Below are 23,036 nucleotides of genomic sequence, written 5' to 3'. Positions count from 1 at the left end.
TAAGGGTTAAAGGTGGACGTTTGGGTCTTTAAGGGTTAAAGGTGGACGTTTGGGTCCGTAAGGGTTAAAGGTGGACGTTTGGGTCCGTAAGGGTTAAAGGTGGACGTTTGGGTCTTTAAGGGTTAAAGGTGGACGTTTGGGTCTGTAAGGGTTAAAGGTGGACGTTTGGGTCTGTAAGGGTTAAAGGTGGATGTTTGGGTCTGTAAGGGTTAAAGGTGGACGTTTGGGTCTTTAAGGGTTAAAGGTGGACGTTTGGGTCTGTAAGGGTTAAAGGTGGACGTTTGGGTCTGTAAGGGTTAAAGGTGGACGTTTGGGTCTTTAAGGGTTAAAGGTGGACGTTTGGGTCTGTAAGGGTTAAAGGTGGATGTTTGGGTCTGTAAGGGTTAAAGGTGGACGTTTGGGTCTTTAAGGGTTAAAGGTGGACGTTTGGGTCTGTAAGGGTTAAAGGTGGACGTTTGGGTCTGTAAGGGTTAAAGGTGGACGTTTGGGTCTGTAAGGGTTAAAGGTGGACGTTTGGGTCTTTAAGGGTTAAAGGTGGACGTTTGGGTCTGTAAGGGTTAAAATGATCATTTTTGATGTCAACGCACATAAACACAAATTTGCTCCAGTCATTCTAAAATTGATTGACCATTTTCAAATAGAACTATTTGAATCATCTGTTGAATATTACAGTATTTATTTTCATGTTGCATTGTCATCCTGTGTTATTTGTTTATCATTATACGTTGAAGTGGGTCTTTTTCCTACTTTATCTGTTTTCTGTTTTGTCCACCACGCAATTTGTTACTATTTTGTTCCTGGAAATATTAGAAATATTTTATAGTAATCTATTCATAAACACGTTCCATAAAGCAGCAACTAAAATAGTGGCTCTTTTACTTAGTTTTTTTAGTTTATTGCATTTGAAGTGCAGTAGTTGTTGAACCTGTTTTCGTTGTGTCTGAGGTGATTTTAGCAGCAGGTTCCAGCTTTGGGGGCCGCAGGGTTCCAACTAATGGGATTAGAACAAAGCATCGTCTGTAGCATCGTCTTAATTCCTGACTTAAAGGAATCAGACATATGTGGATTTACTTAAGCAGCGCCGATCTGTCTTATGTATGTGTGTTTATTGTGTTTCGTTCGATGTGTAACTGTGGTTCTGCTCTTTTCAGGACATCCTAATATGGGTGGACCAATGAGAATGAACCCCCCTCGAGGAATGGCCATGGGCCCACAGGTCAGTCAAACACACATCCTCTAGAATAATAAGAGTATTTATTTGAAACGTGTTCAACATTCACAGTCCTTCCACAGCACATTTCCATTTCCTTCTATTCCCACATTTGAAAAGGAGTAAGCAGAAGTATAAACCAGAGCCTTAGAGAGAGAGAGTTGTGGCACGCTTTGATGTCACTGCTACGGTGATCAGGTGGTTCATGTAAGCCTCAATAGTTCCAAACAAAGGGTGCTCTGTCATGTTCTTCTATGGGACAGACAGCAGTGAGTGGGTTAATGTAGGTAAATATACAAATAAACCACACACAAGTGTATTTACAACTGTTGTGTCTCTACTGTATGTATGTTGGTGTCAGTTGTACTTTAATAATGGGGTTGACCACTGAAAGGACTGACTTTAGCACCATGAACACCTTAAATTTAGTCGTAGGTGTACGAAAGGAGCGCAGGACAAATAGTTATTAATTACTTACAGGCATCACATGTCATTATGAAATGTTAATAAATGACAAATAGGGATGTAATGATTACCAGTATAACGATAAACCGCGGTAAAATTGCAGTTAGTATTACCATTTAAATTCTAATTATCATGATAACCATGTTTGATTACCGCACTTTTCCAGAGAAAATGCCTATGTAAAGATCTGCTTTTATGTCAAATATTTGAGTATGGTTTTAATTTATTACAATGTTAATTGTATATGCTTAATATTTGGAACCAGTATTCACTTTTAAAGTCTTTGAAAAGGTTTGTTAAACATCTGTGTGTTATTTATGCAATAAATTATATACATTTTTCAAATTGGATTTTATATATTTTTTGTGTTTTTTGTCCTTTTGTGTTGATATAGTAGGTTAAAGTGAAAAAAAAAAGTAATAGACAGATGATATAGATGAAGTTGTGCTGAAAAAAACAGATCCCAAACATGGGTATAGTAAACATTTGTTTATATAGTATATAAAGGCAAAATCAAAAGGACTGAAAAACGGACAAAATAGGCTCAGACCACTAAGGGTTAATATTTGAATGTTTCTGACACAGAAGGAACATTGTGCCAATTATTTTATTAATTTTTTTTTTTTTTTTTTAATATAACTTGGTTAAATTATTTCAGGTTGTGTAGAAGTACTTTTTGAACATTTTGAGCACAATTTCAATAATAAAGCAATAATAATGATAACGGTGATAATTTTGGTCACAATAACCGTGATATGAAATTTTCATATCATTACATCCCTATTTACAACAAAAATGTCACTAATATAGGAAATACTTTGGATCAGTGGAAAGATGACCATATCTGATCAACTTAGAGCTGGAGTTGGTAGATCAGCACAAATAGAAATTAATGTGTTCCAACACTGCTATACTCAACGTTTGGAAGTATTGGCCCCGCCTCCAGAACCTGAAGTAGGTCCATTTTTCATCTGCCATTTTTTACAGTGGGATAGAGAGATACTTTATTGATCCTGAGGGAAATTCATTCATTCATCAGCTTACATACAACAAGGCAAAACAGACAGTGTACGGAGGTGTCGCCACTCTGTTTTCTCTGCCGCTCTGGTATTAACTTCAATGTTTCTACCTCCTACCCATTACACACAACTCATAATATAATAGTATAATATACTAAAATAAAAATAATGTACAGTTTAACATATCTAGTGCTTTCTGATGGAGAATAAGCCTTGTTTTTGTCAGTTTTTCTCTGTGTTCACTGAAATTATTCATGTCCATCCTAAATGGTCTGAGTCATTGTTTTGTGTGTGCTGTCAGGACTTACATAGAACATCTTCCCACGGGCGACACGGTGGTGCAGTGGTTAGCACTCATGCCTCACAGCAAGAAGGTCCTGGGTTCGATTCCAACACCAGTCGACGGGGGGTGGGACCTTTCTGTGTGGAGTTTGCATGTTCTCCCCGTGTCTGCGTGGGTTCTCTCCGGGTACTCCGGCTTCCTCCCACAATCCAAAAACATGCACTAATAGGTTAATTGGTTAATCTAAATTGCCCATAGGTGTGAATGTGAGAGTGATTGTTTGTCTCTACATGTTCAGCCCTGCGATGAACTGGCGACTTGTCCAGGGTGAACCCCGCCTTCGCCCCTATGTAGCTGGGATAGGCTCCAAGCGACCCCCGTGACCCTAGTGAGGATAAAGCGGGTTCAGAAAATGAATGAATCTTCCCAAAAATCAGTATTTAATTTGAATGGTCTTTGTTTTTCAGAATTATGGAGGCATGAGGCCACCTCCTAACTCCATGGGGGGTCCAATGCCAGGAATGAACATGTAAGTCACACCTTACACACTCACTTTATACATACAAAATCATATCTGTGTGTTTTTTTTTTATATACAACTGAATCCACCACAAGTACAAGATTGACTGATTTTGCTTTGGCAATAGATAATTTTGCGTATTTTGTTTTTGTTTTTTTGTTTTTTTCTTCCTTCAGAAAACAGGCACAGTTGAATCAGGAGAAGTTCTTTCATTTGCATATCAACTGATATCGATAATTATCACAGTAAATGTCAAATCATTATTTATTTCTATGTTTTAAAGGCTGTGTTTTGGTCCTGAATGGATGTTGAAGAAACCAGATGATTATAAATTCTATTTTATGATCAGAATATGACAAGCACTTGTCAAACATTTACATGAGTGAAACGACAAAACAGTAAAGCATGTCGTAGTTTACAGCGTTCCCATGGAGTCTTAAAACATCTTAAATTTACAAATCTGCATTTAATATCTTAAAAAATTCTTTAAAAGCTGTTAAATTTGATCTGGTAGGTCTTCAGTTCTGTTTCCATAAACCTGTTCACTGTGTTGTGTTTATATGTAACTGTTGAATGTCCAAACTGCAAAGACAGTAACATTAGTCTACTGGGTTCCACCCGTTCCAACCCGACAATTTATATTGAAATTAGGAACCGATTTTCACTAACTTTGCAGAAATGATCACAGAAAATTAAGCCCAACACACATTCAGCCGTTAGTCACGCACGACGCTCAAGAAAACCGACTTTGGGAACTTAAAGGGACATTTAAGCATGAGGACGTGCACATGTAATGACGCCTGGCTGGAGAAACCATCAGTCTCCACTTGGTTGACATGAGTTTAGAGGAATGTGTTTGAAGTTCGCTGCACCTTGTACAAGAAATCAGTTCAACTGGGAACAGTGGGAAAAAAGGCATTGGAGTAAATAATTCATTTTCCTAAATTCTAGGAGTAAAATAGGCTGTGAAATGAGCATGAAATTCAGTTTGAAGTCATCTTAAAACTCTTAAATTGAACTAACCTGTAGGAACCCTGGGTGTAGAAATCCATCATTCTAGTTTCTGTTGATTATATCTCCTGATGCTACTTGTCGTGGTTCCATCTTGTACAATATCAGTACAAAACTGAATACTATTTGTGTGATTTATTTTTTTTTTCTCATCTGCCTTTATTATTTTGCCAACTGTGTCTGTTCGTGCTCCTCAGGGGTCCTGGGGGAAGGGGGCCGTGGCCAGGACCTAACGCTAACTCTGTGAGTCATGTCAATATATTCTATCTATAGGTGGGACATTACATAACAGGGACATCCATATGGAAGAGCAGCAGTGTGAGCAGAAATACGAGCTCTGGTCAAAACTGTCATAAACATCAGTGAACGTGGCCTGAAAAGCAAAAGCAACACAACAGATCCTGTAACAGACATTCTGCCGTCACTGATCGAGGACTTATCTGTTTGACAACGTACTGTGTTGATAGGGAGGAGAAATGCACACGTTTGATCATTTTGTTTCTTGTCTGGTAATGTTTTGCCTGTTGCTCGTTTAGAATTAAGAGAGTTCAATTTTAAATCTTCTTTTTACTAGAGATGCACAATAACTATTGACATCAGTAATTATCGGTCCAATATTTTTTAAAAAATGACGTCATTCAGATTATTCCGATTATTAAAATTTTCACAGGTAAATCCAGCCCATAATAATAAATCTAAATTGCTTAAATTTGGTGTATTTCACCAGCACACAGTGCACGTTGTTGCCTTGGCAACCGCCATAAAAACCCAAAAGCAGAAGAATCAGACTCAGAGGTGTGGATCAGTCCATTGTTTGTCAGTCAGAGGGTTTTCAGTTCCTTCCTCTGCTCCAGCTGTCAGACCCAGAGGAAGATCCAGAGGTGGTTTGGTCTGTTTTGTTCTGACAGCAGCAGAAGAAGGACATTCAAAAACACTGAACGACAAAACAGATGAACGGAGCTGAATGCCCAGAACAGTGACCAATCGGCACCAAAGTAGGTGTGGACATCTATAGCCACGCCCACTTTCACCTCTGCTAAAATCCTACCCCCAGTTTAATGGCTGCTGTCCACGTTCAGCCTCGTCCTCTCATATGGACACATTATAGAGAAAAAGATGAACGGAGCTGAATGTGTGAAAACAGCAACAGTCGATCATCACCAAATTCAGTCTGTGACATAAACAGAACTGAAAACCCTTGGACTATTGTCCATTTGAAGCAGACAGAGGCTTTAGGTTCTGGAGAAGCCTATATTGGTCTATAGGGCTGGGTAAAAAAATCGATTTAATCGATTTTGGATCGATTTCTTTTTCATTTTGCGTAATCGATTTAATGGTGGATGAGATCGATTTTTCAGAGCAGGACCGTGAGTAAATGACCTGGAAACCGCCAATGCAGAGGCACAGCTGGCTCCATCTTGTGAGCCCCTCACGGTTGTGCTCGCAATGGTTCTGGAGCGGGAGGAACATGGAGGAAGGGTGGGGAAAACCCCTCTGCGGGAGGTCCTCCCAGCCTCAAACTGGAACCCGCGGTGCAGAGGAACTGGCCAGTGGAGGCGGGTCACAGAAGCCAGTCGTTCTAGAAATATTAACTTCGATCACCTGTGGCTGAGGGCGGAGTTAGAGGAATAGTAAAGCGGAAATCGCGAAGCTCCGCCCACCCTCCCCTTCCAGTGAGTTTGTTGTACCAAGGGCCCAACATGATTCTGTTTCAGGGGCCAAACTGGTGTCAGTGCCCCAGGGTGACAGTAATGAGCCTGAAGGCTGGAAGCACCAGGTATAAAACAGAAAAAAGATGATAAAGAAATCCGATCTGATCCACTGTAGAAACATGGACATGTTTGTGTCCTTTTCATTATTTCAGAGCAGATTCATCTGTTTACTGATGAAATGTCAGATTTATTTCCTTTCTAATGTCAATATTGATTCTGTGTTGCATGGCTGCAGTAGTCAAATAATCAAGTTACAACTCAAAATTGTACTTTGGTATCACTAAATGAATCTGAATCAATCAATTAATACTGAATCGAATTGAATCACAGTTAATCGATTCAGAACCTTATAAATCGAAATCAAATTGATTAAGGAAATTGGCCATGATACCCAGCCCTATTGGTCTATTAACGGACTTTAACACTGACTGGAAAGAAGAAGAAAACAACTGGAAGAAAGGGAACTGTTGGGGTTTGGGATCAGTTACAACAGTGTTTTTTAACCTTTGGGTCGGGACCCCACATGGGGTCACCTGAAATTCAAATGGGGTCACCTGAAATTTCTAGTAATTGATTAAAAAATATTAAAAATTACTAAGAAAAAATATATGGTGAGTTGACAGTCACAATCCATAAACGACATGGCAAACTGTGAATCTGAAACTGCAGCACTGTGGTTCAGTTTCTGTGTTAAATGTTCATTGTGGTCAGTTTCAGATGCTGCAGCTCTTTCATAATTCATAGTTTCAGTTCTTGTTTGTTCAGTATTAATTGTCCTCCTTGTAAATCACAGCTGGACTGACTGGACAGATCCTGACCAAGGAAAACAAAATTCTCCCTTTGTGCAGTAATCTACACCTGGATTTACTGCCTCCGTCCACAATAATATACATTATATAGACTAAATGTCCTCTAAAATTAACCAGGATTTGAAACAGTATAGAAAACTATTACAGGATCAAAAACAAATTAATTTTAGCAAAAACAATGTCTCCTTTTTGAATGTCTGGGGTGATGTTAAAATGGGGTCAGGAGTAAAAACAGGTTTGAAACCACTGAGTTACAAGAAGCAGGAAGTTATTGCTATCAGTTATTAAAAACAATTATCATGCATCTCTAATTTTTACAAATCGTAGCTTTAAGTTTACCAAGTTATACCTTTAGATTTTGACAGATGTCAACGACTGTATTTCAAGGTAAAAATGTATTATGTTTGTGTAAATAGTGAAGTCGTTCCTGTTGTGTTCTTCCACTTTGGTCCACTCCTCAGTTATGATCATGTTGTGTCTTCCTCTCCTTCTGCAGATAGCATACTCCTCCTCATCTCCAGGAAACTATGTGGTGAGTAAATGACATCTTTAGGTTGGACCTGTAACCTGCTGCTTTTTCCACTGGAACAGACATTTGTTTGTGTTTTTGAGGCGGTAAGAGCAAGGGCTCCGTTCAGATGCAGACAAATGTGTCCATATGTGACCTGTATCCCATCTGTTAGACAGTTTGAACAACACTAATCCCATTTTTTTTATGCATGTGGGTCACTTCAGGGTCACAGTCAGTTCAGACTCAAAACTGATAGAAGTCACATTTAATGTGGAATATGAACCAACACACAAAAAATCAGATTTGACCCAAAAATCTGAATTGTTCATTTAGACCTGCTGTGTGAACGGAGCCAAGAACAGAGTTCATTCTGGACGTTTCATATTTCCTGAGAAACTCAGGTGTCAACCTCGTGGGAGGTCCTCTGCTTTTCCGAATTAACCACACCCACTTCGAATTTCTGACCAATCGCACAATAGTTCTGGCACACCGCAGGAGAATAAAGTTCACCTGGCCGGTGTGTGGAGAACCAAACGCAGCAGCAGGAGTGTGAAGAACGTGTGTTCTTGTGGAATGTGCAGCAGGTTCATGACTGCGATGTGCTCCTCAGTCCATGTTCTGGTTCTGGTTCTGGTTCTGGTTCTGGTTCTGATGATGTGACTGGTTGTTTTGCAGGGTCCCCCAGGCGGAGGAGGACCACCTGGAACTCCCATCATGCCCAGCCCAGGTGGTGCGTCACCTATCTACATCCCCAGCACTAACCTTTGTGTCTTTGTCCTTGTGTCCATCGTCCCCCACTGACCGAGCATGTCCCCCTCACCAAACAACTGTGTGATTTTAGCGTAGCTGATATTCAGTGTTTTTATTTGTTATTGTTTTTTTCATCATAGAGATTCGATCCACTGTCTAACACCACTCAACTAAAACTGGACTTCTGCTTTTTTCTTAGATTCAACAAACTCCAGTGAAAACATTTATACAATGATGAATCCTATTGGACCAGGAGGCAACAGGCCCAATGTGAGTTCCCTGAACGGTCTTTACTTTATGTAGCTCGTTAAGCCTCCACAGCAGTATTTTAAAGACTGAGCTGCAGGTTCGTTTTATTACACTGGGACTGATTCAGGTTTAAAATCATGGAACGTAATGATTAGAGTTAAACAACTGTCACCAGCAAAAGGAATCCAGCTCACATTTAGCTGTGAAGTAGAGCTGCAGGTATTGGATATTTTTGTAATCCATTAATCTATCGATTATGTTCTTTCATTCAGTTAAATGATTATTTGAATTGGTGAAAAAATAATAAAAATGTGAAACAGACATGTTTGAAAATGACAACCTGACCTTTATTCCAGAACCAGCTGAAACAACAACCACAAAAAGTATAAAAGGAAAAGTGTGTATATATATATATATATATATATATATATATATATATATATATATATATATATATATATATATAACAACAGTTACCATGGCAAATTAGGGCTACATAAGAAAATAAAAACACTTGTCACTACGAGAATAGTCATAAAATGTCGAGATAAAACCTGTAATTTTACACAAATAAAGTCAAATACAAAAAGTCATAATTATGAGAATAAAACCATAATATTATGAGAATAATGTCATAATTTAAAAATTGGTGGAAAAATATAATTTATGAGAATAAAGTCACAAACCACTCATTGTATAGAACTGGAAACATTGTGTGATGTTCTACTTTCATTTGGGGTTTACACACAAAGGCCAAATATTGAGCCTATTAGCCCCGCCCACCATCAACACAAACCGTCTTTGTATAGTTCTCTGGTGTAACCAGCTTTAACCCTGCAGTCGACCACTTCAGTCAGTTCCTCCTCCAACAAAGAGGTAATTTGCTTCAAATCCGTTCAGTTCTTACAATGAAAGAAAACCCAAATGTGTGCGAACTGTCTTCAAAGTCCTTCGACTAATACTAATGTGATGATGTATGAGTGTAATTTTAATTGTGTTTTATTTTAACAACTTTGTACGGTGACCTTGAGTGTCCTGAAAGGCACCTATAAATAAAATTTCTTCTTCTTCTTCTTCTTCTTCTTATTATTATTATTATTATTATTCTTATTATTATTATTATTATTATTATTATTATTATTATTATTATTATTATTACTACTACTACTACTACTACTACTACTACTACAAATACAAGTATTAACAGTGGATATACCACTACTGTAACTGTTAGTACTAATAATATAAACCTGTACCATCTATGGAACTGTATAATAAGCACTATCAACTGTATGGATAAGTCTGTCTATAAATGTGTACAGGTGTAAAATGGTCCAAACCAGTCCAGTTCCAGGTGTAAACTGGTCCAAACCAGTCCAGTTCCAGGTGTAAACTGGTCCAAACCAGTCCAGTTTCAGGTGTAAACTGGTCCAAACCAGTCCAGTTCCAGGTGTAAACTGGTCCAAACCAGTCCAGTTCCAGGTGTAAACTGGTCCAAACCAGTCCAGTTACATCTGTAACCTCTAATCTGTCAGCTCAATCTGAAACACATTTGGATTCAACTGACTAACTTTTGCCGTGTTTCCGCTACATGGTACCGACTCGACTCGACTCGGCTTTTTTGCGTTTCCATTACGAAAAAGGACCCGGAATCTGGTACCTGGTACTAATTTTTTGGTATCACCTCCGCCGAGGTTCCAGGACTGGGGACCAGATTCTAAAAGGTGATGTGGTAAACACTGCAGACCACTGATTGGTCAGAGTCGTCTGTGTGACCCGCTCTTTTACAAAAACCAGATGTGGAAGTTTACAGTAAATCTGTCAGTAGGTGAAAGCACATGACAGCCTGTAAAACTACACCATGGTTTGTTGAGGAGGTTCAGACTTAAAAATTCAGCATGAGTTTGACGAGACAACACGCAACGAGTGAGTTTATCAGCAACTCTCTGAGCAGACGACACAGAAGTAACGCGCCGCATCGCTATGACGACCAGGTACTGTAAAGTCAGTAGTATCCTGTAATGGAAATGGTCTCCAGGAATAGGACCTGGTACCAGAGTCGAGTTGAGCCGGTTCCACGCAGTGGAAACGCGGCATTAGACCAACTGAACATGGAACGAACATCCAGCTGGGGGTTGGGCCTGGACTCATGTGCGTCACAGTAAGTGTCCATGTGAAACACAACACTGGAACCAATGTTTAACAGCAGAGAAATGAAGGAAACCAAGGTTCCATTAGGAAAACTGTAATCAAATATATTTTAAATTAATTTGAGCAGATTAGTCATTATCAGCTGTACTTAAATGAGCTCACTGGGCTCCAGTCCAGTCCAGTCCGGTATTAGAAAAACCTACCGCTGACACCTGCAGGAATAGAACCCAGTCCACCCTGAGCCACAGACGCCTCTGATTAAAATCACAGATCCACCATGAAAGCTAACATTGCACTCACTGATGGATGTTTTTTTCCCCAGTTCCCGATGGGACCGGGGCCTGATGGGCCGATGGGGGCGATGGGAGCCATGGAGCCCCACCACATGAACGGGTCACTAGGTGGGTTGACACACTGGTGGAGCTGAGCTTCCACTGGACACATTCTACACTTGTGTCTGTGGGTTTACATGTCTTCTGTGTCGTCCTCAGGGTCTGGGGACATGGACGGGTTGCCAAAGGTGAGTTCATTCAGTGTTTCTGCAGCTGAAAACATTCCATCACATTTGAACTCTGCATGGAACGACAGTATGAATACATGTTGATGACCAAACTGCAGTGATCTGCTCCTCCTGATTTTTCTGTTCTGTGTTTATTGAAATAATTGCCTAATATGTTTCAGCTGCTACTTAAGGATCAAGTAAAATTAAAAAAGTCTTTAACAAGCTATTAGGCAACTAGTGATAATTAGGGCTGTAAGAAAATATCAGTTCTGCAATATATCGTGGTATTTCATTTCACAATACTGTATCGATATTAAAAAGTCCTGTTTTGATATTTTTAGGTATTTATTCAAATGCAGATAATGTGGAGGTTCATTTTAGTTTTTTGTTTTTCTCTTTTTTTTATATTTTATTTATTATTCTTTAACACTCTTTAGTAAATAACGTTAGTTCCTTTGTTGTGATTGAACTCAAATCCTGTTCTAATGTTAGTTCTGAACTAATAGAATCTGAACATTTGAACAGGATCTTAAACTGTAATGTCTGTAAAACAGAATTTCAGTTTGAACACAGGAACATTTTGTGATAGAACATTAGATCCTGTTGTGATCAAATAAAAATGTGTTTAGTATTTGTGCAGATTTCTGGTGTAATTCAGTTCTTCCAGGAATAATCTTTAAAAAAGAAACAAAACCAATAAAAAATTGCCTTTTTAACAGTGTCATGATATATCGTATTGTGATCCTAGTATTGTGATTTGTATCGTATCACCAGATTCTTGCCAATACACAGCCCTAGTGATAATGAGCATATTTAATAAATTCAACAACCTTTCACTGCATAATTATATCCCTGAAATGGAGTTTTGGGGTTATGATGGTTTGACCCTGAATCCACCACCAATAACTCCGTCAGATTTGGTTGGATTTCTTCTCTTTGATGACCAAGGTAGTGGACCCTCAGTGGAAGAACCCTATGGATTTCAGCTTCTTTTTGATTATTGTAAGTCATCCACATGGGGGCGCTTTAGTTCAACATCAGTTTTCTGGACATAAATCAAAGAATAATAGGACAATTGGAGACTGATCTCATAAAATGGCGTTGTATGTCACACCGGTTCTTCTGGTATTTGGCGTTCTATACTTACGCATTTTCGTCCTTTTGCATGTTATTCAACGCCATCTGATAGCGTGTGAAGAATCAAGGTTATAATAGTTTTGGATTTTTCATTATAGTTTAGTTTTATTTAGTTTTGACTTTTTTTCTCTAATTCAGTTTGTTTTAATTAGTTTTTAGAGCAGGTTTGCTAGTTTTTATTAGTTTTCATTATTTTCTAAATGCTTAGTTGTAGTTTAGTTTTAGTTTTTTTTTATATCTTTTCTCTTCTTCTCTGTCGTCGTATTCAAATAAATCCCAGACAGGACTCTGCTGCTTTCTCCCAACTTTAGTCTCCATGTTTCCAGGTAGAGTGGGGACCAGAAGACAACTGGAAACCACAAGTGAACACAAGTGACGGACCCTTAAATATCATATGGTGACAGCAGAGAAAATTGCTAGAGCGAAATAAATCGATTTTGTATCTATTCGACGTTGACAAAATGAAAACGAAGGGAATTTTATCCATAATTTTTATTAGTTTTAGTTAGTTTTATAAACACACAATACAGTTTCAGTTAGTTATGTTTTTTTTTTCTTTTAATTATAGTTTTTATTTATTTCAGTTAACAAGAATGTTTTTACAATTCTAGTTTTTGTCATTTCGTTAATTTTCGTTAACAGTAATAATCTTGGTGTGAATTTACACCAAGATCTCCGGTTCACATAACCCTAACCCTAAGTGTCGGAATTTTACGCTGCGTGAACATACATGCGGAAACCTTATAATGTGATTAAAAGTGGCGTGTACATTTACACGATTTCATGATATTGCATTGGCCGATTGAGCTCAAATGGTGGTTCATATTGATGTTCTTCCAAATGTCCATGTTCTGTCTACCATGCCAAGTTCATATGGGGTCGTTTTCATTCACTAGGTGGAGTTCTCTGGAGTCCTCTCTCTTTGTAAACACACAATACACTTTCAGTTACCGTTTTTTTCTTTTAATTATAGTTTTTCATTATTTCAGTTAACGAAAATGTTTTTTCAATTCTAGTTTTCATCATTTCGTTTGTTTTCGTGAACGATAATAACCTTGCTTAGAGCCTTCTGAAGATCTAACAGTGAAAAACAGAAATTCATGCAATTTTTCAACTGGTCTTAAAATTTGGATCAGGAGTTTATTTCATCGGATCTCCTTGGTGTTTTGTCGATAACTCTGTCAGATTTAGTTGGATTTCTTCTCCTTCATAACCAACATAGTGAACCCCCAGTGGAAGAACCCTATGGATTGGAGCTTATCTATCAGTATTAGAAGTCATCCACATGGGGGCGCTGTAGCTGAAGATTTTAGTTGAAGTTTTTTAAATTGTCAATAATCGGCTGATTGAGATAAAAATGGGTTCATATTGATGTTCTTCCACATGTCCATGTTCTGTCTACCATCCAGAGTTCATATGGGCTCATGTTCATTCACCAGGTGGAGTTTAGGGTTAAATGGGCTCATTATTGTGACACTATCAGGTCCATGGAGCTCAAACTGAGTTCATATCGATTGTGTAACAGTTATCATGGATAGAGTTATATATAGCAGAGGACTGGGGGGATTTCAGGGATGTACCCTTAGTGTGGGCCCCTGACAGCGTAGACCTCGTTTGTAGTTTAGTTGGATCTTATTTTATCAGTGACATCTCTGAGGACTTTCCATCTTATGTTAGTTAGTTGTTGGACTTGTTGACGTCTGTTCAGTCTACTTAACCCTGCGTCTTTGTCTGGATCTCACTGTCGTATCCATTGTTTCAAAGTAAAAGCAGTCGTTTTGACGTTCAGAGGATGCAGCGGTGCACTCCAGCTGCAGATTCTGTGATTGTCCAATAGTTTTAACGGAGCTGTGTGCCTGGGTCTTTCTCCAGAGTTCCCCTAATAACATGGGGGGCATGAACAACCCTCCTGGAACGCCGAGAGATGACGGCGAAATGGGCGGGAACTTCTTGAACCCATTCCAAAGCGAAAGTGTAAGTAGAGCAAACAAATATGTCACAGCCCTTAACATTTGTCCTTCTACGTCCTGACACACACCAGTGGAAGAATGCAAGCATTACTGTACGACTTCACCTCTGCCCAAAAACGTTTTTCTAAAAGCCTGACGATTCACTGACAGAACACAAAACTGCAAATATTACAAACTAATGCGCATCATTCTCCTCAGATCATAACTGTCTAACTCAGACACAGATGGACCAAAGTCTGTGGACCTGTTGAATCCAGGTGTTTCTGTTCTAACAGGGGTCTGGGATCCAAAGCAATAAGGACTAATGTCAGAATAGAGTTTTATATTATGGGATAAATATCCTATTGATGATTAATGTTGATGTTTGTGTGTCCGATCCTCCTGAACAGGACATCTGACAGCTGGAGACATGATGTGTCCACATATTTATGTCCATAGAGTTGATAAACATCAATATTTCACTGTAGTTTAATGGTAGATTTTTCTTCCTCAGTCAGATGTGATGACAGTAGAAGGAAATTATTATTTACAGTCAGAGCAGGGCAAATATTACAGACATTTAGAGGAAGAACAGTGAAAATCAGAGTCAGATGATTTTAAAAAAAAAACCAAAAAAAAACAGCATTGATATAAATTCAGTCCAAACCATCTGTGAGTCATTTTATAAACAAAGATAATAAACCAAACTAACGAATGCAATTATATCTGTCCCATAATATAAAACTCTATTCTGACATTAGTCCTTACTGTTTTGGATCCCAGAGCCCTGTTAGAACAGAAACACCTGGATTCAACAGGTCCACAGACTGGGGTCCATTTATGGATGAGGTGGACAGTTCTGATAACAGGCAAAAACAGAACAGTAACAACAACAATAAACAGGAACAACAGCAATAGAAGAATATCAGTGAATTTGAAGAACAGAACAGTCCAGTATCACAATAACCAGGAGCAAACAGCAAAACATCTGTGGTAAATCAGACCAGTATGAAAACTGGATCTGTAAAAACCAGCTGCTGTCCACTCATGACCACATTCACATCATTTACTCAGAACACTGTGGTTACGGTCAGGCCAAAGCTTATCCCACAAAAAAAACAAAAAACAGCCTATTGATAATCAGTGATAAATATGGAGTCATTTTCTATATGGAACCCTGACACCTCCTGAACACTCCACAACTACAGACACATTAGTTTGTGTTTTGGTAGGATTAGTGGATCAGTGGTGGATGTTTGGGTCTTTAAGGGTTAAAGGGTCATTTCTGATGGATGTTATGAGTTTGTCCTTTTTTTTTTTTTTTTTTAAATCAACAGAATGTTTCACAAATTCAGAGGTAGAACATTCAAAACTACTATAATGATAGAATGTTCTACAGTAAAATACACAGTAGTAAAATTAAGTCAAAGAGTAAAACATTGAAATATTAAGTTTTTTAGCTGAAAATGTTGACAGAATAAACCCAGTAATTGAAGAAATTATTCCAGTATAAATATCAAAATATAACGACAGCGTATTAGGGCCACATAAGAAAATAAAAGCACTTGTTACTACAACAATAAAGTCGTAAAATATCAAGATAAAACACATAATTTTATGAGAATAAATTCATAATTTAAAAACAGGTGGAAAAATATCATAATTAACAGAATAAAGTCGTACCCACTGCTCACACAATGTAGAACTTGGACCATGTTGTGAGGTTCTACTTTCATTTGGGTTTACACAAGGTGCTGCTTCACTTGTTGCATTTGCTAAAACCGGAAAATGTCATCAACAAGGTTTAAGGCAGTGTTTTTCAGCCTTGGGGTCGGGACCCCACGTGGGGTCGCCTGAAATTTGTAGTGATTTGATTAAAAAAAAAAAAAAAGTTAATAAAAAATATATGTTGAGTTGAGAGAGATAATCCCAATCCATAACAGACATGACAAACTCTGAAGCTGAAACTGCAGCACTGTGGTTCTGTTTATCTGTCAAATGTTCATTGTGGTCAGTTTCAGATGCTGCAGCTCTTTCATAATTCATAGTTTCAGTTCTTGTTTGTTCAGTATTAATTGTCCTCCTTGTAAATCACAGCTGGACTGACTGGACAGATCCTGACCAAGGAAAATCACATTCTCCCTTTGTGCAGTAATCTACACCTGGATTTACTGCCTCCGTCCACAATAATATACATTGTATAGACTAAATGTCCTCTAAAATTAACGTTTATTTGCAACATATTATAGCAAACTATTACATGATCAAAAACAAATTAATTTTAGCAAAAACAATGTTTTGTTTTGAATGTCTGGGGTCACCAGACATTTGTGATGTTAAAACGGGGTCAGGAGTAAAAAAAAAAGGTTGGGAACCACTGGTTTAAGGATTACAGTTTATGAATTCTGAGTTTTTATCACATTATTGCGAATTTATTTTCCAAATATTACCACTTTAATCTCATAAAAGTACGAAATCGTACAAAATAAACGTGTCAAAAACAGCAATAATCTGTGTTCATCAGTGAATCTGTGGGTTTTTGTGAAACACATTTAATTTCTTAGTTTTTAACAGGAAACTGTTTCCATAAACTGTGTCGTCTTTTAGGAAGTACTTATTAGTGCCGAGTTCCTGCTGGTTTCCAGTACTGAGGCTCACTGGTTACAGTGGTAGATTACACCATCAGTCAGCAGAATTCTACAGATCAGTTCTGTTGGCTTGTGGATCCTTTCAAATGCATGTGGAACCAAAACAAACAGCATTTGAGCTTCATTATTCTGGACACAGGATTAAGACTGTGAAACACATGCACTGTGAAGAAGCCGTGAGTCGACTGGTTTAGGTTTTGCTTGCATTGCAGCCACTTACTAATCACAAAGAAACTCACTGTGTAGAATCTGTCTGATGTGATAACACTGGTCTGCAATGATTTACACATGATCTGCCTCAGACATGAAATAAGTTAAATGTTCCGTATTTTAATCAAACTAATGACCAAAGTGCTGGTTTGCTGCTGTTTTCCAGGTATATGATGGTGTGTTCTAACACATATATGTTGGTTTGTGTCTATTTATTCAATAGATGTGTAAATGTTCCACTGATAGAACCTGTCCAGTCCACGTATTGTCACGTGCATGGTATGGTAGATCTGACACTAATATTCCTTTGGACTTAAACCCATTCTATCATTAATTCTACAATTTCACATTTTGACCCCAGACTGTTTTATTTGATTGAAATCTTTATTTCGAACATATAGACAGTGAAATCAAAACAAAACCAACCAACAAAATATCAGTAATGACATAAAAGGTTGATAAGTAAACAAAGGAAAAAAAGAAAGTGAATAAAATAAAAATAAATTAAACATGCTTGAAAACGAGTAGGAAGAAGTTAAAACTTATATACTCCTACCCCCAATCTGTATCCCTTATGATCTCTATATAGAAATTATTATTTTATATGATTATCATTCTCATAGAATATTTTGTGTGTATCTGTGAAACTACAACCAACCAGCATTTAGGACTGGATTAGTCTGGATCACAGACTCACACCTGGAACCATGTGACCTGTAGACCAGTGGAACCATGTGACCTGTAGACCAGTGGAACCATGTGACCTGTAGACCAGTGTTATGACACATGTACCTGCTTTGGTTCATGTTCATCCCATTGTTTTAATATCCAACAGGAAATGATGATATATGCTATGATCATGTGTTGGTTGTAAATAGGTGTGGGGGTTTGGGGGGGGGGGGGGCTGGAGACCCTGTCAGCCCTCAACACTGATTCAGCTGTTTTGGGTTCAAACCTTTCACCTTCAGAGTCACTAGTCTCTGTTCCATTGACCCTCAAATTGTGTCAATGTAACTTGCGCGTAAAAATGTGTTTAATGGAAAAACAACACTTTCACCCAAACTCTAGTTTTTCTGTGAATAGTTGTTGTTGTTGTTGTTGTTCGAGGTGTTTTTCGTAGTTAAATTGGTATATGACACAGAACTGTAATGGAAAGGCCTTTGAGTCCAACTAGAGTCACATGTCCAAAACAAACAGAAGAACTGATGGATGCTAGAACAAAAGAAGAAGAGTTTTTCTCAAACGTGTGTGTGTGTGTGGACACACCAGGAAACCACATCAGTTTAGAATTTAGTAGGAGATAGAGGGAGAACCAGCATTCTAGATTCAAACCAACATAGATTTACATTCTGTTTATGGAAGGACTGACACTGACATCTACCAGAAGAAAGAAACTCAGCAGCACAGCAGGGATTGAATGGAAAACCAACATTACACACTTCTGTTTGGAACACATTTATATAAATATAGGGACAGTTTAGCCAAAGTTTTAGCCAGGTTTAGCCAAAGCTTATCCCAAAAAAAAAAACAAAACAGCCTATTGATTATCAGTGATAAATATGGAGTCATTTTCTATATGGAACCCTGAGGCCTCCTGAACACTCCACAACAACAGAGACATTAGTTTGTATTTTGGTAGGATTAGTGGATGTTTGTGTCTTTAAAGGTGCTAGAGACTTTTGTCACCAATTTTTTATCAAATCAGTCAAACCTCAGTCATATCCTCAGTCTCATTCGCCTGTCATTACTCACCTGAAACTCTTCCTCATGGTGAACAGTTTCTTAGTTCCATCCACCAGAAACAAACCATGTGTTTACAAACAGAGCCGGGAGGGAACTCAGGCATCTGAGGAATTTTGTCATGACATGCATTGTGGGAAGCGGAGGTTCACGCAGCAGCCTGGCAGCGGCAGTGCAACTGCTGAAACGCGGAAACTGCAAGAGCTCCATCGTGTTTGTTGCAGCTGCCGCTGCCAGGCAGAGCTCTGCTTGCTCCGCTTCCCTCCTGCATTTCAGCGGTTGCGCTGCCGCTGCTGCTGTCAGGCAGCTGAGCGTTGCGACAAAATTCCTCAGATGCCCGAGTTCCCTCCCAGCTCGGTTTGTAAACACATGGTTTGTTTGTGGTGGATGGAACTAAGAAACTGTTCACCATGAGGAAGAGATTCAGGTGAGTAATGACAGACAGACAAACGGACGAATGATACTGAAGATGGACAGATCTGAGGAAGAACTGGTGACAAAAGTCTCCCGCAGCTTTAAGGGTTAAAGGATCATTTCTGATGGATGTTATGAGTTTGTCCTTTTTTTTTAATCAGCAGAACATTTCACAAATTCAGAGGTAGAACATTCAGAATTACTATAATGGTAGAATGTTCTACAGTAAAATACACAGAAGTAAAATTAAGTCAAAGACAAAGTTTAGCACAGATGTCCAGTGGAAAAGGGACTAATGAGACAAACCCTGAAACAGAAAACAACAACAACAACAACAACAACAACAACAACAACAACAACAACAACAACAACAACAACAACAACAACAACAACAACAACAACAACAACAACAACAACAACAACAACAACAACAACAACAACAACAACAACAACGTAACCAGGAGAAAACAGACAGTCTGTGGTTTGGACCCAAACCAGCTGAATGGTGTTTGAATAATGTCCATGTCTCCGTCCTGTCCATGTGTTCATATGTCCATGCGTCCGTCCTGTCCATGTGTCCGTCCTGTCCATGTGTCCGTCCTGTCCATGCGTCCGTCCTGTCCATATGTCCATGCGTCCGTCCTGTCCATGTGTCCGTCCTGTCCATGTGTCTGTCCTGTCCATGTGTCCGTCCTGTCCATATGTCCATGCGTCTGTGTCCATGTGTCCGTCCTGTCCATGTGTCCGTCCTGTCCATGCGTCCGTCCTGTCCATGTGTCCGTCCTGTCCATGCGTCCGTCCTGTCCATGCGTCCGTCCTGTCCATGCGTCCGTCCTGTCCATGTGTCCATATGTCCATGCGTCCGTCCTGTCCATGTGTCCGTCCTGTCCATGTGTCTGTCCTGTCCATGTGTCCGTCCTGTCCATATGTCCATGCGTCTGTGTCCATGTGTCCGTCCTGTCCATGTGTCCGTCCTGTCCATGTGTCCGTCCTGTCCATATGTCCATGCGTCTGTGTCCATGTGTCCGTCCTGTCCATGTGTCCGTCCTGTCCATGTGTCCATATGCCCATGCGTCTGTGTCCATGTGTCCGTCCTGTCCATGTGTCCGTCCTGTCCATGTGTCCATATGTCCATGTGTCCATATGTCCATGCGTCCATGTGTCCGTCCTGTCCACTTGTCCATATGTCCATGCGTCTATATGTCCGTCCTGTCCATGTGTCCGTCCTGTCCACTTGTCCATATGTCCATGCGTCTATGTGTCTATATGTCCGTCCTGTCCACGTGTCCATATGTCCATGCGTCTATGTGTCTATATGTCCGTCCTGTCCACGTGTCCATATGTCCATGCGTCTATGTGTCTATATGTCCGTCCTGTCCATATGTCCATGCGTCTATGTGTCTATATGTCCGTCCTGTCCACGTGTCCATATGTCCATGCGTCTATGTGTCCATGTGTCCGTCCTGTCCCCATGTCCACTGCATAGGAACCCCTGGTACCAGACTGAGGTTCAGTCCACGGCGGTGGGAGTACTGGTTGTGTTTCCTGTGGGCGGGGTTAGAGCACCCTCTCCGGTGGGCGGGGTTAGAGTGCCCTCTGGGGGTTAAAGGTTGTCAGTTACATATCCACTCATATGTGCCCTCCCCCTCCCCCCCTCCCTCTCTCTCTTTCCAGTATTCACCCAACATGACGATGAGTGTGTGATTTTTATTTTATTTTTTTCCTGTTTTTGTATTTTTATTTTTTCTTCCCATCGGTTTTTGTACCTTGCACCTGTATTTTTTTTTCTTCAACCCCTCCTTCGCCTTGGATTGGACCACCACCTCCTCCTCTTCTTTTTCTTCACCCACCCCCACCCCAACTCCGCCCTCATCTGGGACCTCTTTTTGCCCCCCCCCTCTGTATGGGCCGTGTAGCAGCCTCCTGGGACCCCCCTTCAGCATCATGCCGGGACTCTAATTAAGGCGGGCCCCCCTGGAGCGTACAAGATGGCCGCCAGTGTGAACAGGAAGCAGGCAGGGAGCAACAGGAAGAGCCTCCTGTCGGACTCGGGCCCCAGCCTCCCCAGCTTCCTGTCGGGGTCTAGACAGTGAGCAGGTGGGGGGGAGGGGGCAAAGGGATGGATGGAGGGAAAAGAGGGTAACAGAGGAGACTGCACCCCCCAGCCCTCCCCTCAGGACCCGTTTATCTGTTGGAGCGTCTTCGTCGCTGCCTGAACACTTCTCAACCACCACTCCGGACTTTTTCTTGAATTTCTACTTTTTTCTTTTTTTTTTTTTTTTTTTGCGTCGCTGTTCCAGGTCGGACTAAGTGGCGACTCCAATGAACAGACCCCCAAACCCCGCCCCCCACCCCGCCCCGCGTCATTCTCTCTGTGTGTACAATTTACCAGAGGTGTTGTGATCATCATTTTTTTTCATTTTTCGTGTATGTATTGTATCATTGCTATTTTTATTATTGTTATTAATGCTATTGTTCGGATCATTTTAAGGTTCGGTTCTAATGTTTGTTTGGGTTTCTAAGGGCACATTATTATGAAGATGCCATACAGTATGTGCACACAAATCACACCTGCTTCTGTGGATGTCTGTTCAAATGGGGATTTATGTGTGCATACTGCCCCCTGCTGGCCCAGTCACATAAACGTTTGAATCCACACGGTACTGATGGGTACGACACCACACACACACACACACACACACACACACACACACCTCAGGATCATGTCATTATGAGAACACTTCAACTATTGGAACACAAGGAAAACCCATCAGAATAAGGATCAAACCCAGAAAAATGAGCTACAATCCAACAGAGAAGTAGAATCACTTATGAACAGTTTTATGGAAAAATGAGAATTTTGAGTTCCATGTTGTGACACTATGAGTGATTATAGGCTTCAGTTTCTCTTCATTACAAGATTCTGGTGTCATAAATGTAAGATCTGATCATTACAGTTAGTTTTTTTCTCTCCATGATGAAACCAGACCGGTGTGATTATCAAGTGAAGCTCCAGATGTCATGTGACATCAGTGGGTGGAGACTTGACCAGGGATGGGAATTGCAAACCGGTTCTTTTTGAGAACTGGATTCTAGTAGTTTGATTCCTTGGAATCGTTTGCCTGCCTGCTTACCGATTCTGTTTATCGATTCCACCTTTGTTGCGCATGCACAATGACGTCACACATACACTGCATTGTTTTGGTCAGAACGTAGACAACATGGGGATGAGGCAGAAACGGTCTGAACAGACCACACCAGGTCCAAACAGACCACACCAGGTCCAAACAGACCACACCAGGTCCAAACAGACCACACCAGGTCCAAACAGACCACACCAGGTCCAAACAGACCACACCAGGTCCGAACAGACCACACCAGGTCCAGCTGAACACTGTCAAAGCTTCCATTTCTTCTAAAGGTGGAATCCCTCCAATCTGCTCAAACATTTGTCCACTTGTGATTCATTTGATTCGATACTTAGAAGTGCTTGTGAATATAGTACCAGAGTGAACACCAGGCCGTCATCCAGGCCCGGTTCCGGTTCCGGTGCAGGTAACACCGGAACCGGCATTTGTTACCGGTGCAGGTAACAAATGTCGTACCCCCTCAAATACAAGTTTCTGAAGGTAGAGGAAAGGAAATGAGGTGCACAACAACAGAAGATGGGCAGAGTGGAACTGGCTCCACGTAGTGGAAATGTGACAATTATGTTCTATTTTCTGTGCAGATGGAAATATAAAAGA

The 23,036-nt window shown here is 40.0% G+C and overlaps 1 protein-coding gene across 3 annotated transcripts in view; it reads left to right on the top strand.

Moving 5' to 3' along the window:
- Positions 1-22,431, top strand: part of LOC115414119 (single-stranded DNA-binding protein 3-like) — a 115,091-nt gene extending 92,660 nt beyond the window's left edge. The window contains exons 9-18 of one of the 3 annotated variants that reach the window (XM_030127336.1): positions 1,152-1,216; positions 3,445-3,506; positions 4,706-4,751; positions 7,526-7,561; positions 8,216-8,267; positions 8,490-8,560; positions 11,013-11,091; positions 11,182-11,210; positions 14,202-14,303; positions 21,207-22,431. In XM_030127336.1, coding sequence (XP_029983196.1) covers positions 1,152-1,216; positions 3,445-3,506; positions 4,706-4,751; positions 7,526-7,561; positions 8,216-8,267; positions 8,490-8,560; positions 11,013-11,091; positions 11,182-11,210; positions 14,202-14,303; positions 21,207-21,383 — 719 coding nt within the window. In that variant the 3' untranslated portion in view covers positions 21,384-22,431. The other 2 variants (XM_030127335.1, XM_030127337.1) reach the window with 2 other exon arrangements.
- The last annotated feature ends 605 nt before the right edge of the window (positions 22,432-23,036 follow it).

The sequence above is a fragment of the Sphaeramia orbicularis genome, chromosome 22 (assembly GCF_902148855.1).
Source record: "Sphaeramia orbicularis chromosome 22, fSphaOr1.1, whole genome shotgun sequence".
In the NCBI taxonomy this organism is placed as follows: domain Eukaryota; kingdom Metazoa; phylum Chordata; class Actinopteri; order Kurtiformes; family Apogonidae; genus Sphaeramia; species Sphaeramia orbicularis.
This window is presented reverse-complemented; position numbering and strand designations above follow the sequence as displayed.